Source organism: Trachemys scripta, unplaced genomic scaffold (genome assembly GCF_013100865.1).
Source record: "Trachemys scripta elegans isolate TJP31775 unplaced genomic scaffold, CAS_Tse_1.0 scaffold_31, whole genome shotgun sequence".
Lineage (NCBI taxonomy): Eukaryota > Metazoa > Chordata > Testudines > Emydidae > Trachemys > Trachemys scripta.
The window spans coordinates 287,913-300,936 of record NW_023260517.1 but is presented as its reverse complement, the minus strand read 5'-3'; the positions used below and the strand labels follow the sequence as shown (position 1 = coordinate 300,936).

Sequence of the window (13,024 nt, the reverse complement as noted above, 5' to 3'; positions counted from 1 at the left end):
TGAGAGGGGTTTCTTCTAACTCATATAGGGAGTGTTGATATTTCATGACACACTCAGGTATCATTGGGATGGGGGATGAACATGTTTACCAGCAATAATGTCCGGGGCTATCACAAGAAAAATGTAATGGGATGAGGGGCCCCACTCTGTTAACCTCCTTTGAAATGCCCAGCCAAAACTCCTGAAAGAATTATTTAAATTATTTTCGTCTTTCTTCTGCTGCCTTTGCCCACAGCCTGAGTTAAAGTGAAGATCTATAGTCTAGCATGGAAAGGTTTCTTATGACAACCTGTGTTTATATTTTCCACCAGCAGATAGCGATGCTTTGTCATGATTTTATCACCTACAAGAAGCTTAGAGTTCAGGGCTCTCCGCATATATCCTTGGGAAAATTGTATGGCAATTAAATAGTTTCAAAACAAATCCGCCCAAAATGTTAATGTCTATACAATCGGATTATTGGTGTGACCCCTGGGGAGATGGTAACTGCAGCTGGACTCCGCTACCCTAAAAATGAGTATTTCTATTTCCCCATATTTCAACTTGCATATGTTACCCCCATTTCAGCAAACGGATGGTATACATTAACATAACGAGATTTTTAACAGTCTATTGTCCCTTTTCAATGAAATTTTTAATTCACATTTTATCTCATTTTATCTCTTTATTTATATTTCCAACCGTAGTTCATTTTGTCTCTATTTTATGGAAAATTTTATCCCTTATTTTACTACAAACAATTCCCCCCCCCGCGCTATAGAATATGAGGGTGGGAAGGGGCCTCAGGAGGTCATCTAGCCCAAACCCCCTGCTCAAAGCAGGACTACTCCCCAAAATGGCCACCTCAAAGGACTGAGCTCACAACCCTGGGTTTAGGGGACCAACGCACAAACCACTGAACTATCCCTCTCCCCAACAAGCAGAAAACCATATAAATCATCTCCTAAACTAGGCAAAGACTTCTTAATAATTTCCTAATTAAAGGTCAGGCCTATTATATTATCCAAGGGCGATGTTTAAATTAGCTCTTTAAATAAACATGTAACTGTTAAGGGGAGTTGTATCTTTGCAATACAAATACTCTCTTTCAAGGGTTTGCTGCCCATTTTAATGCGTGTAACAGCCCCGACAGCAAAGCTGGGGGTGTTCTTGAACAGCTCTGCTAAGAGATTCTCTCGCTGTGCGCGCTGCAGCGCTCAGTAATACACCGCTGTGTCCAGGGGGGCTCTAGGCACCAGCAAAGCAAGCACCTGCTTGGGGCAGCCCATTTGCAGGGGTGGTAGCCGGGGGATCCAGCCTGGGAGCTGAGAACCAACAGGGGGCCCTGGGAGCTGTAGTTCCTTGGTTAGCTCCCTGCCTAGAGAGCCAGCCCTGGAGCAGGGAAAGAACTACATTTCCCAGCATTCCCTTGGCCGCTACCAACAGGAAAGAGGGGGAGGGAGTGAGGTAGCTGAGACCTCATGCTGCAGCCTGCAGTGAATGGAGAGCTGCACTGTGAGTATGGATACCCTATTTTAAAGTTCAAAAAATAGGACACTCCACGGGGAGGGAGGGTAGCCCCACCCTGCCACCATCCACTCCCTCCGACTGCCATCCACAGAAACCCCAACTCATCCAACCCCACCTGCTCCCTGTCCCCTAATCACCCCTGCCCCCAACTGCCCCTTGGGATCCCACCCCCTATCTAAGCCTCCCTTCTCCTTGTCCCCAACTGCCCCCTCCTGAGACCCCCCAACTTCCGCCCTAGGACCCCACCCCCTACCTGTCTCCTGACAACCCCCCCGGGACTTCCATGCCTATCCAACCACTGCTTGTCCCCTGACTGCACCCCCAACCCCCTGACCTATCTAACCCCCCCTTCCTGCCCCTGACTGCCCCCCCAAACCCACGCCCCATCCAACCCCCCAGCCCCCTTACCGTGCCACTCAGACCAGTGTGTCTGTCTCCACCCAGCGCCACACACACTGCTGCATACATGCTGCTGTGCTCCCCCGCGGTGCCACAGCCCCCTTCCCCCCCATCCCCCAGCACCTGCCTTCCAGATTTGAATACCTCAAAATTCAGGAGTGCTCAAGCTCAGTTTAGGCAGCTGTTACTTCATTTCTCCCAAGTCAAATATACTGATCCACTGTAACTTGCTGTAGAGAAAGTAGGATAAAATTGAGCAAGAAATGCTTCCCAGTGGTTATTAGGACTGGAATTGTTATTTTCAACAGCCATTGCCTTTTTTGTTTGTTTGTTTGTTTGTTTGTTTGTTTAAAAGGAAGACAGTGATATTGCATTGGCAAATTCCCCATAGAAAGAAAGAGTGGAACAAAAGAATAATAAAGGCACCTCAACTTTTCCTCATTTATGTAGGACAGTCTTATAACATGCATCCAGATATCCTCCAATCACACACGCTGAAAATTGTTCCACTTTACTGCAGTTCTGTAACCATGGGAACTAATCCTGTCCCTGTTCTGTGCACATCTAAAATTCCTGGTGAATGACCTGCCGTGGGAGCGAGTTACCAGTGACCCAGGGCTGCGGGAGGAAGGAGGTTGCAGGGCGAGAGAGCCCAGGGCTGGGGCGGCAGGAGGTGTGTGTGGGGGGCAGTGGTGGGGGGGAATAAGGGAGCCCAGAGATGACGTTGCAGGGTGTGGGGGGGGGGAGAGCCCAGGGCTGGGACGGGGGCAGCCAAATTTTTTTTTGCTTGGGGCAGCAAAAAAACTAGCTCCGGCCCTGAATCTCAATTTGTATTTTCAACAATAGGTCACACGTCTACTCACCTTTAACCCTTGTTTTACTACAAATAATTCCCCCCCCCCACACACACACACACACTACACCGATACAGATCATCTCCTTAGTAAAACGGTATTAATAGTTTCCTAATTAAAGATCAGGCCCATTATCTTATCCAAGGGCGATGTTTAAATTAGCTCTTTAAATAAACATGTAACTGTTATGGGGAGTTGTATCTTTAAGCAGCGTCAGTATTCATCTGTTTCACGGCGTTGCTGCCCGTTTTAACGTCTGTAACATCCCCTGCAGCAGAGCTCGGAGGGTTTTTGTACAGCTCTGCTATGTGGCTCCGACGTGCGGCTGCAGGGCGCAGTAATACACCGCGGTGTCTGCCAGCTCCAGGGCTGTGATGTTCAGAACTGTGGAGCTGTCATCAGCCGGGGAAGAAAACCTCTCCTGGGCGAAACCTGCGGTAACTCTGGTCCTAATCCCCTTTGCTCTTCTCCGCAGGATGTACTGCGGGGCTCGGTTCGGATAGTGACGGTACCAGTAGAGACAGACACCAGCAGTGTAACTGGTTTCATAAGAACAGCCGAGGGTCACGGTGTCTCCTTCTGACCCGGACACCTCGGGTTCCTTGGACCGGACCGAGTCACTCAGCACCGCACCTGCAACAAGACACTCATATTCAAGGACAGCCAGGTGCATTGGCAGGTCTAAACTGGGAATTTTTAAAGAGCCAAAGGGGTTTATCCGTCTAATTTCAAACAAATTAAGGTTAGCGCAATAATTAAGGTTAAGGATAGCGGGGGCGTTTGGATCCGGGATAGGGTTAAGATCAGAGTTCGGGTTCTGGGTAGGATGGGAGTCGGGAGCCGAATTCCATGACGCTTCTTCCAAAAACCCAGAGCCCGGTTACCTAGTTGGTTAAAGACCCAAAGGCTGAGAATGAAACGCGTCTCCATGGTGCCTCAGACAGCAGCAGCCGGACAAGCTGAGAGGTCGCTGCGAGAAGAATTTAAAGGCAACTTCTCGGAGGGACTGGGAGAGGTTAATGCGAGAGCAACCTAGCAGAAGAGGGAGGGGTTCGGGAAATGCGTAACAGACACAGGAAACTGGCTGGGTTCAGATTAGTCGGCAGCTGAAGTGCAGGTGAGAACTCATGGGACAAATTCCTTCCACTGCACTTTCTGGGAGATCGGTTTCTGACTTTCTGTCGTTTTTTCTGATTCATTTTCCTTTTTATTGTCCTTCTTGTTGCTACTTTTGGTGAGAAGTGAATTAAAGACATTGCGGGAAGATTTAAAAGCTCTGTGTTGTGTCTGCTGGTTTTGTGGGTGTGGGTGTGTTTCTATCTGTCTCTATTGTTTGTGTTTGCACGTGCTCATATGTCTGCATGCTCCTCTGTGTTGTGCCTTTGTGTATCTACCCCATTGGCCCCATGCTGGTTTACTCCAGCTAGGGGAATCCAGCCCCAATGGGAGAACAGCTGATTGATACCTGCGGTGGACCTGGCCCAGTTGACTCCATCTGCCCCACAGTGACTCACCTCAACTGAGGAGCAGACTCACTGTGGGTAAACTGACATTAATCTGGGGTAACGCAATGGTGAATTAGGCTTCAAAGGTGTCAGGTCGTGTGGTTTATACCAGCCTCACTATCTGTGGCCTGGGGATGCTACTCTGCAGTTGTGGTTCTCATGGTGAGAAAGCCCAGCGGGTGGGTTTTTGTACAGGGCTCCCTATTAAACGCCTCACAGTGTCTTCCCACAGAGCACAGAAATACAGCGCCGAGTCCGTCGGCTCTAGCTCTTTAATGGTTAAACTGAAGAATTTTGACGATTTCCTGAATTGTGCAGAAAACCGTCTCCCGGCTCCATTCTTTTCAGTGTTACTGTAATCTATTCGGAAGAGGAAATCCATTGCCCCTGATCGGTGCTGTCTGTACCAAAATAAGTAATAGTTCGGGTATCCAGTGGAGAAAGTACACTCCAGGGTGACAGTCTGGCCCCCCAACTTTGCCAGCTGCCCTTGTGTTTGGGTGACACTGCCTTGTCCCTGGCTGGAACCTGCAGGGAAGGAAAGAGAAAAAGTTAATCATAATTAAGAATGTAAAACTATTGCACATCGACAGCCATTCTCGTGTGAAGAGAAGAGAGGCCTTTTAGGGCTCAGGGCCTCCCAGAAATTGAAAGGTTCTTCATGCGCATCTTGTACGAAGAAACCAACTCAGGCCCAGAGAACAGGATGGGTTTGCCCCGCTTCTAGTAAGGCAGCAGTGAAGTTGGGAACAGAACCCAGGAGTCCTGAGTCCTAATCGTCCAAGTTCTACCCACTATACCTTGATCCCCACTCAGAGTTCGGTGTAGGACCCTGCAGTCCTGATTGTCAGTCTAACTGCTCTCAACCACTAGACTCTCCTCCTCTCCGAGAAGTGGGACTGGAAAGGAGAAGCTCAGACCCCTCTTTTAACCTGCTAAACTCCTGCTCTCCTCCCTGGGCTATGAACAGAACCCAGGAATCCTGGCTTCCAGTTTTCCCCCTGCTCAAACCCAATAGATAATAGAAGTTCTAACATTCGTTTCCCTTTTAGCGGACACTTACTCAAAGATAGAAATGCTATTGTTGTCCAAAGCAGAATTTCTGGAGCATTCATGGTTAAATATATTGTTTCCAGATCCTCAGGGGCGAAAGCCACCACAATGATGTGTGCAATACAGGAACCTAGATAGAATAGAATCTTATGGTGAAGTTTCTCTCACAGAATCAAATAAAAGAAATTAAATCTGTGGCAAGAGCTCCATTTCGTCCTCTCCTACAGACCCCAGTTGAAGGCTGTTTCTCTCACCATGTAACACACCTAATACCCTCTCGTAGAGTTTACCCTACCCACGGTGGCTTTGGCTTGTTCCTGTCACGTGTCACCTTTCTGGCCTCCAGATCTCTTTAGCAACTGAGTAGGAGCAACTTAGTTCTGTCTCATCTTCGGAGACAAGATCTCAGCAAGAATCACAAGGTCGCGCGGGGTTTTACTTTTTAAAAAATCTAACACCCTCCGCCAAAAAAGGAACTGTGCATGGATCCCATTTCCACAGATCTGGTCAGGATCCCCTGCTGACACCCCAGAGAAAAGCTGTGCGCGGGGTTCTTTCTCCGGAGTGAAGCAAAGTTAATCCCATTGACTGACGACCTGGGGATCTGTCCCATTGACTCCAATGACCCCAGGGTGATTTACACCACCTGGACTCTGGCCCATTGACTCCAATGGGGCAACCCTGATTTACACCAGCTGAGACTTTGCCCCGTTTACACTACTGGAGCGAGGTCTGATTCCTGCCTCCTGGGGTCTGGCCCCAAAAGCAGACGGAGCTATTCATGGGAATTGCGGTGTGACAGGTACTGACACCGGGTTCATGAGGTTCTGGGTATTTTGGAGGAGGTGGGGGACGGTTCCTGGAAAAGGGGAACATTTCCACACAGTTAGTGCCCGTGCGGTTTCCGTCACACCTGCACCGTTTGATTCAAACCCCTGCTTGCGACTTGTTGTGTCTTTACACTGATTTCTATCTGCGCCAGTTTTGCTCCGAGTCAAGAGAAAACTGATCACTGGATTTCGTAACGGCCCCTATATTAACCCACCTGATGTGGTAACCTATGGCCCTCTCAGCGATAGCACAGAAATACATCAACGAATCGCTCCTTTCTAACTCGGCAATTCTCGGACCCAGGTATGTTTCGGGTTCCCTGAAGTCCCGTGAGAACCAGCTCCCAGCCCCGTTGTGCTCGCTTTGGGCTAGGGTAACCAGACCTCCCGATTTTGAGCTGTTTGTCCCGCGTCCTGACCGATCTCTGTTTTTGTCCCGATTTTTTTTTCTCGGCCGGCCGGCAGCACTCGGCTTTTTTTTTTTTTTTTGCCCCCCGATATTTTCTTGATCTCATCTGGTCACCCTACTTCCGGAAGACCTTCGGAAGAGGTACTTCACTTGCCCGCTGCTGTCCTGTTTGTACCAATATATGTCATAACCTGCATCTTCAGTCGAGAAACTACAGTCCAGTGTGACAGATTCACTTTGCACCCCGGTCAGCTGTCCTTGTCTTTGGGTGACACTGTTAATCCTACCCGGGTATTGTGTGGACCAATAAAGTGATGGTTGTGAGGTGGGTAGACACTGTGGTAATATGGCCAGAGAAACACCCAATGCAGGCAGTTTTAGGCTGGAATGGTCAAAGATTTCTGAGGGAGTTTGTAGCCCAATTTCCCTTGAATTCCACTGGGAGCTGAGCACCTAATTCCCTTGGGCTCCCTTGAAAATATTTTTTAAAGCGCCTTTGTCCCATCCAGGGCCGGCTCCAGGGTTTTGTCCGCCTCAAGCAGCCAAACCAACAAACAAAAAAAACCCCAAACAAACAAACAAACAGGTCCTTAGCTCAGAGCAGGAGTGAGGGACCGTCTGCCGAATTGCCGCACGTGCCGCCCCTCTCCGGAGGGGCCGGCCCAAGCACTTGCTTGGTAAGCTGGTGCCTGGAGCCGGCCCTAGTCCCATCCCGCCCCTCGACCCAACCCCTGCAGTATCTCAGCACCACACAGACATGATTGGATTTAGCCTGAGATTTTCAAAGGAAGTAAAGGGAGTTAGGAACCCGTGTCCTGTTGAATTTCAGTGATATTTGGCCATCTAGTCTCGCAATGGCACATTTCTTGAGTTTTTGTGAAGTTAAGGAATCTATCAATGGTTAGTCTGAGTCAGAGGAAGCAAGGGTCAGATTTCTAAATAGGTATGATATCAAGAAGGCCAGAAATGACCAGGTTGCAGCAGATAAGAGAATTTGTGTGTGTGCGCGTGCGCACGTGTGTGTGTGTGTGAGAGAGAGAGAGAGATATTGTTGGGTGCAAGCCTTTGAGAGAGTGCATTTGTGTTTGATCTGCATGTGAGTGAGTTTGGGATGTGTGCTAGTGTGTGATTGTGTGTGTCACTTTATGGTGTGTGAGTGAGAGAATTTGAAGGTTGTGTGTGAGTGATTGTGTGGGTGTTTGATGTAGGTAAGAGCAACTTTGATATATATCAACAAAGAGTCCTGTGGATGCATGTGACGAAGTGGGCATTCACCCACGAAAGCTTATGCTCCAATACATCCGTTAGTCTGAAAGGTGCCACAGGACTCTCTGTTGCTTTTTACAGATCCAGACTAACACGACTACCCCTCTGATATTTGGGATATATGTTATTCTGGGTGTGCGTGACTTGTTTGTGCCTGTGAATTGTGAGTTCCCTTATGTAGAAATGTGTGTGTGTGTGTTTATGAGAGAGAGAAGAAAGAAAGTAACTTTGTGAGTGTGTGTGACAGAGATTTTGTGTTTGTCTCTGTGTCAGTGAAACACAGAAGTAGTTATGTGTCTAAATGACATTTCAATGTCCAGGCTGAAATAAGGATGTGCCTTTATATTTGGTAGTAAAACAGTGGTGGAAAACTCCTGCACCATTTTCCATTAATTCCTGCAGCTGTCAGTGAAACTCAGTGGCCACCAGATGGCAGCGCGTGACCACACACCTGTTTGTTTGCTTTCGGAACAGGATATGCCACATTTTTATTACATTTTCTTTTCAGACCAACCCAGCAGGGCCTGAGGCAGTTCTGTTACTTCGCTCTCGGTTTTAGGTGATGGGGAACCATCTACTTTCAATGCGGTTTGTAATTCATGTGACTTGAACATGCAGAGAAAAAGATGCCCGATCCCCATTAAATTAATGCAGATTGAGCATCCACATTTCCAAAGCAGCCTAAGGAAATTAGATGCCCTAATCCTCTTGAATTTCAATTGAAGTTGATCATCTAAATCCTCTAGGCCCTTTAAGAATGCCAGCCTCCGTATTAATCTGGGAGCTCTCTTTCCAGGAGTAACTGAGCTCTTCTGACCATACCCTGATGTTTGCCCCTGTGCAGAGCCCTAAGTGCCAGTTAAGTGCAGAAGTTTGAGGGTTAGGTGTCCCTTGGGTTAAGCGTCAACCCAGGATGGAATTTCAACTGGGGGTTTTCAAAGGAGCCTAGGGGAGTTAGATGCCCAGCAACCATTGGTGTTGAATAGACTCGGGGTCCCTAACTCCACAAGGACCCCATCCCAGACTTCACCAGCCCCCAGTGAGATATTAATAGATTGATTGATGGATAGATCCTAAAGTGAGAAGAGACCTTTGTGATCATCTAGTCTGTCCTCCTGCATTAACTCAGGCCAGAGAAGGATACTCAGAGATACCTGCACCCAGCCCATAGCTTATGGTTGACGTAGAGGAGAGACACTCAGTCTTGATTTAAAGACTTCAAATGATGGAGCATCCACCATCTCCCTGGGTCAGTTGTGTCAGTGTTTAATTACCCTCACTGTTAAAAATGTGAACTTTGTTTCTAGTCTAAATTTGTCTCACTCCGGCTTCCAGCCATGGGACCTTATTCTGCCTTTGTTCCGTTCCATCTCCTCTTTGCGGCGAATTTCTGAGTACCATTGTGGTGCCGCCTTTCCCCAGAAATCAGGAAGAGGTTTTCATCTCCAGGAAGCCAGCTGTGGCAGGTCTCACCCCACTTCATAGCCCTCTACCTCACACCCACCCGTTTCCTGCCCGTGCTCGCCTCCTAACTTCACCTGCAGGAGTCAGTTTCTTACAGTAGCGGAGAGGTGTCAGGTTTTTGTTCAGGACTCCCTAGGAATTTCAACACCGTGTCTCTACTGAAAGCGCAGAAGTACATGGCCGCGTCCCCCAACTCCAGAGCTGTGATCCTCAGACTGACGGAGCTTTTGGACTTCTCCAAATTGACAGAGAATCTCTCCCCGGCCTCATTCCTCTTTGCTCCTCCAGAATATTGCCGAAAAAGGAAATTAAGGCTTTCCCCGGGGGGCTGTTTGTACCAATACAAATAATAGTTGCTAGCAGCAGTTTCATAAGTGCAGTCCAGGGAAACGGACTCGCGCTCCACCCCTGACAATGCCGGCTGGGTCTGAGTTACAGCATCTTCCATGCTGGAGCCTGGCACAAGGAGAGGGGGAAAGAGAGGTTAGTGGGAGGATCCTGTCACTGAGGGGAGTTCTTGGTTCTGGGATTTTTTAAGGAGCTGAAGGGATTTCATGGAATCATGGAAATGTCGGGCTGACCTCAAGAGGTCTTGTAGAGCCCCCCATCCCCTTCTGAGGCCATGAGACCATCCCTGACGGGTGTTTGTCTAACCTGATATTCAAACCCTCCAACGACGCGGGTTCCACAGCCTCCCTACTTAACGTGTCCAGAGCTCAACTCTCCTTACGGTTAGAAAGTTTTTTCTAACGTCTTATCTCACTCTCCCTTCCTGCGAACTAAGCCACTTACTTCTTGCCCCGCCGTCTGTGGACAAGAAGAACAACAGATCACCCTCCTCTTTATTTAGACTCCCAGATTCCATTGAAATTCAATTCCAGTGGGATTTGAGCACCTAAATCTATGCCTGACAGCATCCCTTCTTGCAGAGGAGGAGGTGGGAGGTCTGTTTAATCTCTCAGCGCCAGTAATGAAGCGGCGGGGGGGGTGGGGAGACAGGTGGAGAATCTTTCAGAAATGGGATTTGGAATCTTACTCACTGAAAAGCAAAATCAGCACAATGGCTGAGTCCCGGACCGTGGCCATCGCCTCAGCGTCTCGGCTCTTCTGCAGGGCACTGCCGCTTTTCTCTCCAGCCAGCCTGGGAGAGAGTCACGCAGGCGGCAGCTCTTGTCCTCCCCCTGCAGCCCTGGGCTGAGGGAGGAGAGAGAGCCGCTGTCTGAATGGTGAAGATTAAAAATCAGGCAGTGATGTCACAGCTGGAGGTGTGAGTGACTCCTGGGGCCAAGTATGAACCTCCCCTCCCCTCCCCTCAATACCTGCCCTGCGGCTGAGCCCACAGGTGCTGGAACTAAGGGTGCTGGCGAGAGGGGGGGCTGCCGCTCCCCCTGGCTTGACGTGGTTTCCATCATATCCAGCTTTAAAGTTTGGTTCAATGGTTCCCAGCACCCCGCTGTGCACATTGTTCCAGCGCCCCTGGCTGAGCCCCCCACAGGCCTCACCACGTATGAGGGGCTGGCAGGAGAACTGGACCGTGGGAAACCGGTGACTGGAATGAACCGGTGCGCCCTGTCTATAGAGAGCAATGCTGCCTGTGCTGCAGCGCCCTCTGGAGGACAACAGCCCGAACCGCAGCGAGACCCAGGGCCGGGAGAAAACTTACCCATCCTCTCTTTCCCAAGTGAGCTGCTCGTTCCAAAAGCTGGGAACGTTTTTCCCTTTGCTGCCGGTCGATTTTTCCATTGCTGCAAATGCTGGATGGTGCCATGTGGTCCAGAGAAGGGACTTTTCCCTGTAAAATTCCTCCAGGATTAACCTGTTATATTTAATTTTTGTGGCCATAGGTTTTAAGGAGTGTTAAGTGAGAAAGAACAATACTAGGGACTCTCGGCCCTACAGCTGGTTACGTAAGTGAATATAAACCCACAGTGATGCCAATAAAGTCAGTGTATCCGCTAAGCAGTGTGGTCTAGTGGCTAACCGGCTGGAGTGGGGTTTAGATCTGTTAGGTTCTATCCACGGCTGTGTGACCTTGGGAAATCCCCTCCCTGTGACTCCCTTTTCACTTTCTGCCTGTCTCTCTCCTGCCCATATGGCTTGTGAGATCTTGGGGGCAGGGGCTTTCTCTGTGTCTATATACAACAGCTGGGGATCTGGCCCATTGACTCCAGCTGAGCAATGACGCATTCGCACCAGCTGGGGACCTCTGCCCCTGTATCTCCCCCACCAAGCTGCTTTGCTTTTCACACTGAGGACTCCGAGCTGTGCCGAGAGCTGCTTTTCAAATCCTCCAGGTGCTCGCCCATGAACTGCCATCAGTGACTTCCTCCCTAGCACTGACAGTCACTCGGGGGGCAGCCCTCTCCGGGGGAGCTGCTGGTACCACTGGTAGGTTTGGTGAGCACTGGTGTAAGTCCAGGTTACGGTGCAGATGTGTCCTTCCTGAACAACCAGTGACTCGGGTCTCGGAACCAACTGGGCCTCACAGCAGGAGACTGCAGGGAAATGAGTTAAGCACCTAATTGCTATAAAATGCTCTGACAATCTTGGCTCTGGCCTCCTAAGTGGCCTTGCACGAGTCGCTTCTTTGTACAGCGCCTAGCACCATCAGACCCAACTGAGCAATAATAAGAAAGTTTCAGCAGGGATTGGGCAGCGTCATAGGCTGGCCGGCCCTTTGCAGCAAGCTAGCTTCGGCTACCAGCTCACACATAAGCAGGCAAAATAAGGCCTCATTAGTGATCCCTGCTGGGTGTACTGGGGGTTAATTAGAAAGGCTGCCCCCCGACCTCCAGTTGTGGTGGTGAAGCAGGCAGAGCACTATTTAAATAGGGCGGGGCGCTCGTTAAAGGAGAGACAGTCCTGGAGAGAGGTGTGGGGGGAGGCCCCCTGTGGGTATCCCTTAGCTATAAAGTGAGGTCCCTGCCTAGGGAATTGCCGGTACCAGAAAATCCGTTCATCTGTAACTGAAGGGTGAGCGCAAGTCAGGTTCAGTTCTCTTCTCTCAGACGTTTCTGCGAGCCCTGTTCCGTGCTGCCTTCACCCCCGCCCCCCACCCGCAAGTCTCCTGTCTCTGACAGCAGCAGCCAGCCTGTACAGACCAGAGCCAGTCCGTTCTCTGCTATTCATCCCCCTTGGGAGCTCCAGCCCAGAGCCACAACGGAAGGTTCTAAGGCGTCTCGCAGGGGGTGAAGACAGAGACCTAAAGAGGTAGGGTGTGTGTGAGAGAGAGAATGTATATATCGTTTCCAATTTCAGTGTTTTCAGACTTCTCCCCTTTTGCCCCCCGAGTCAACCCCGGTGCCGGTCCCTGTCACTATGTCTCTCCCGGCGCAGTAATAGGTCGCTCACTTCGCTGGACAGTTTCCACAGCTGGAAGGATTTGTCCTTTTTATCGTGGGTGGCATCGAACCCTTTTATGATCCCTTCATCTGAGTCCTCCCTTCCCGGGTCCCTCAGGAAGAGCCTGGGGGGCTGGCTGGGGAACTGCACGTACCAGAAGGGATAAACAGGGACAGAAAATTGGTAGGTGCAATTCAGACGCACCGGGTCCCCTTGGGAGATGATAACGCTGCCTTCAGTTTGGGTCACTGAGTCTGCTCCATAGCTGCCTTCTGTGGGGGGAACAGAGCAGAACAGACACACTCAGGGATAGAACAGAACCGGAGCTGAGACAGTCCCAGACAGCGGTGCTGGAACAATTTTTATAGTGCGGGTGCTGAAGGCGGAAGCCAT

At 49.9% G+C, this 13,024-nt stretch overlaps 1 protein-coding gene and 1 gene segment (V, D, J or C); both read right to left on the bottom strand.

The window, feature by feature from the left end:
• Positions 1-3,066: 3,066 nt before the first annotated feature.
• Positions 3,067-3,998, bottom strand: LOC117870531. The segment is given in 2 exon segments: positions 3,067-3,395; positions 3,647-3,998. Coding segments are annotated over 2 exon segments (375 nt in total).
• A 72-nt stretch (positions 3,999-4,070) lies between these two features.
• LOC117870530 lies at positions 4,071-10,477 on the bottom strand. The gene is made up of 5 exons (XM_034757728.1): positions 10,330-10,477; positions 9,385-9,745; positions 6,127-6,179; positions 5,331-5,483; positions 4,071-4,795 (listed from the first exon to the last, which is right to left on the bottom strand). Exons 1-5 carry the CDS (start codon positions 10,373-10,375, stop codon positions 4,425-4,427), a joined length of 984 nt encoding a protein of 327 aa, XP_034613619.1. The 5' UTR covers positions 10,376-10,477; the 3' UTR covers positions 4,071-4,424.
• Positions 10,478-13,024: the final 2,547 nt, after the last annotated feature.

What these genes read in the sequence shown, in the direction of transcription:
- LOC117870530 (XM_034757728.1), bottom strand. Translation starts at nt 10,375, where the DNA reads ATGGCCACGGTCCGGGACTCAGCCATTGTGCTGATTTTGCTTTTCA. An exon ending in TGTGCTGATTTTGCTTTTCA is followed by an intron (nt 9,746 to 10,329) that starts GTGAGTAAGATT and finishes TCCTTGTGCCAG; the next exon opens with GCTCCAGCATGGAAGATGCT. An exon ending in CCTGACACCTCTCCGCTACT is followed by an intron (nt 6,180 to 9,384) that starts GTAAGAAACTGA and finishes CCCCTTTTCCAG; the next exon opens with GAACCGTCCCCCACCTCCTC.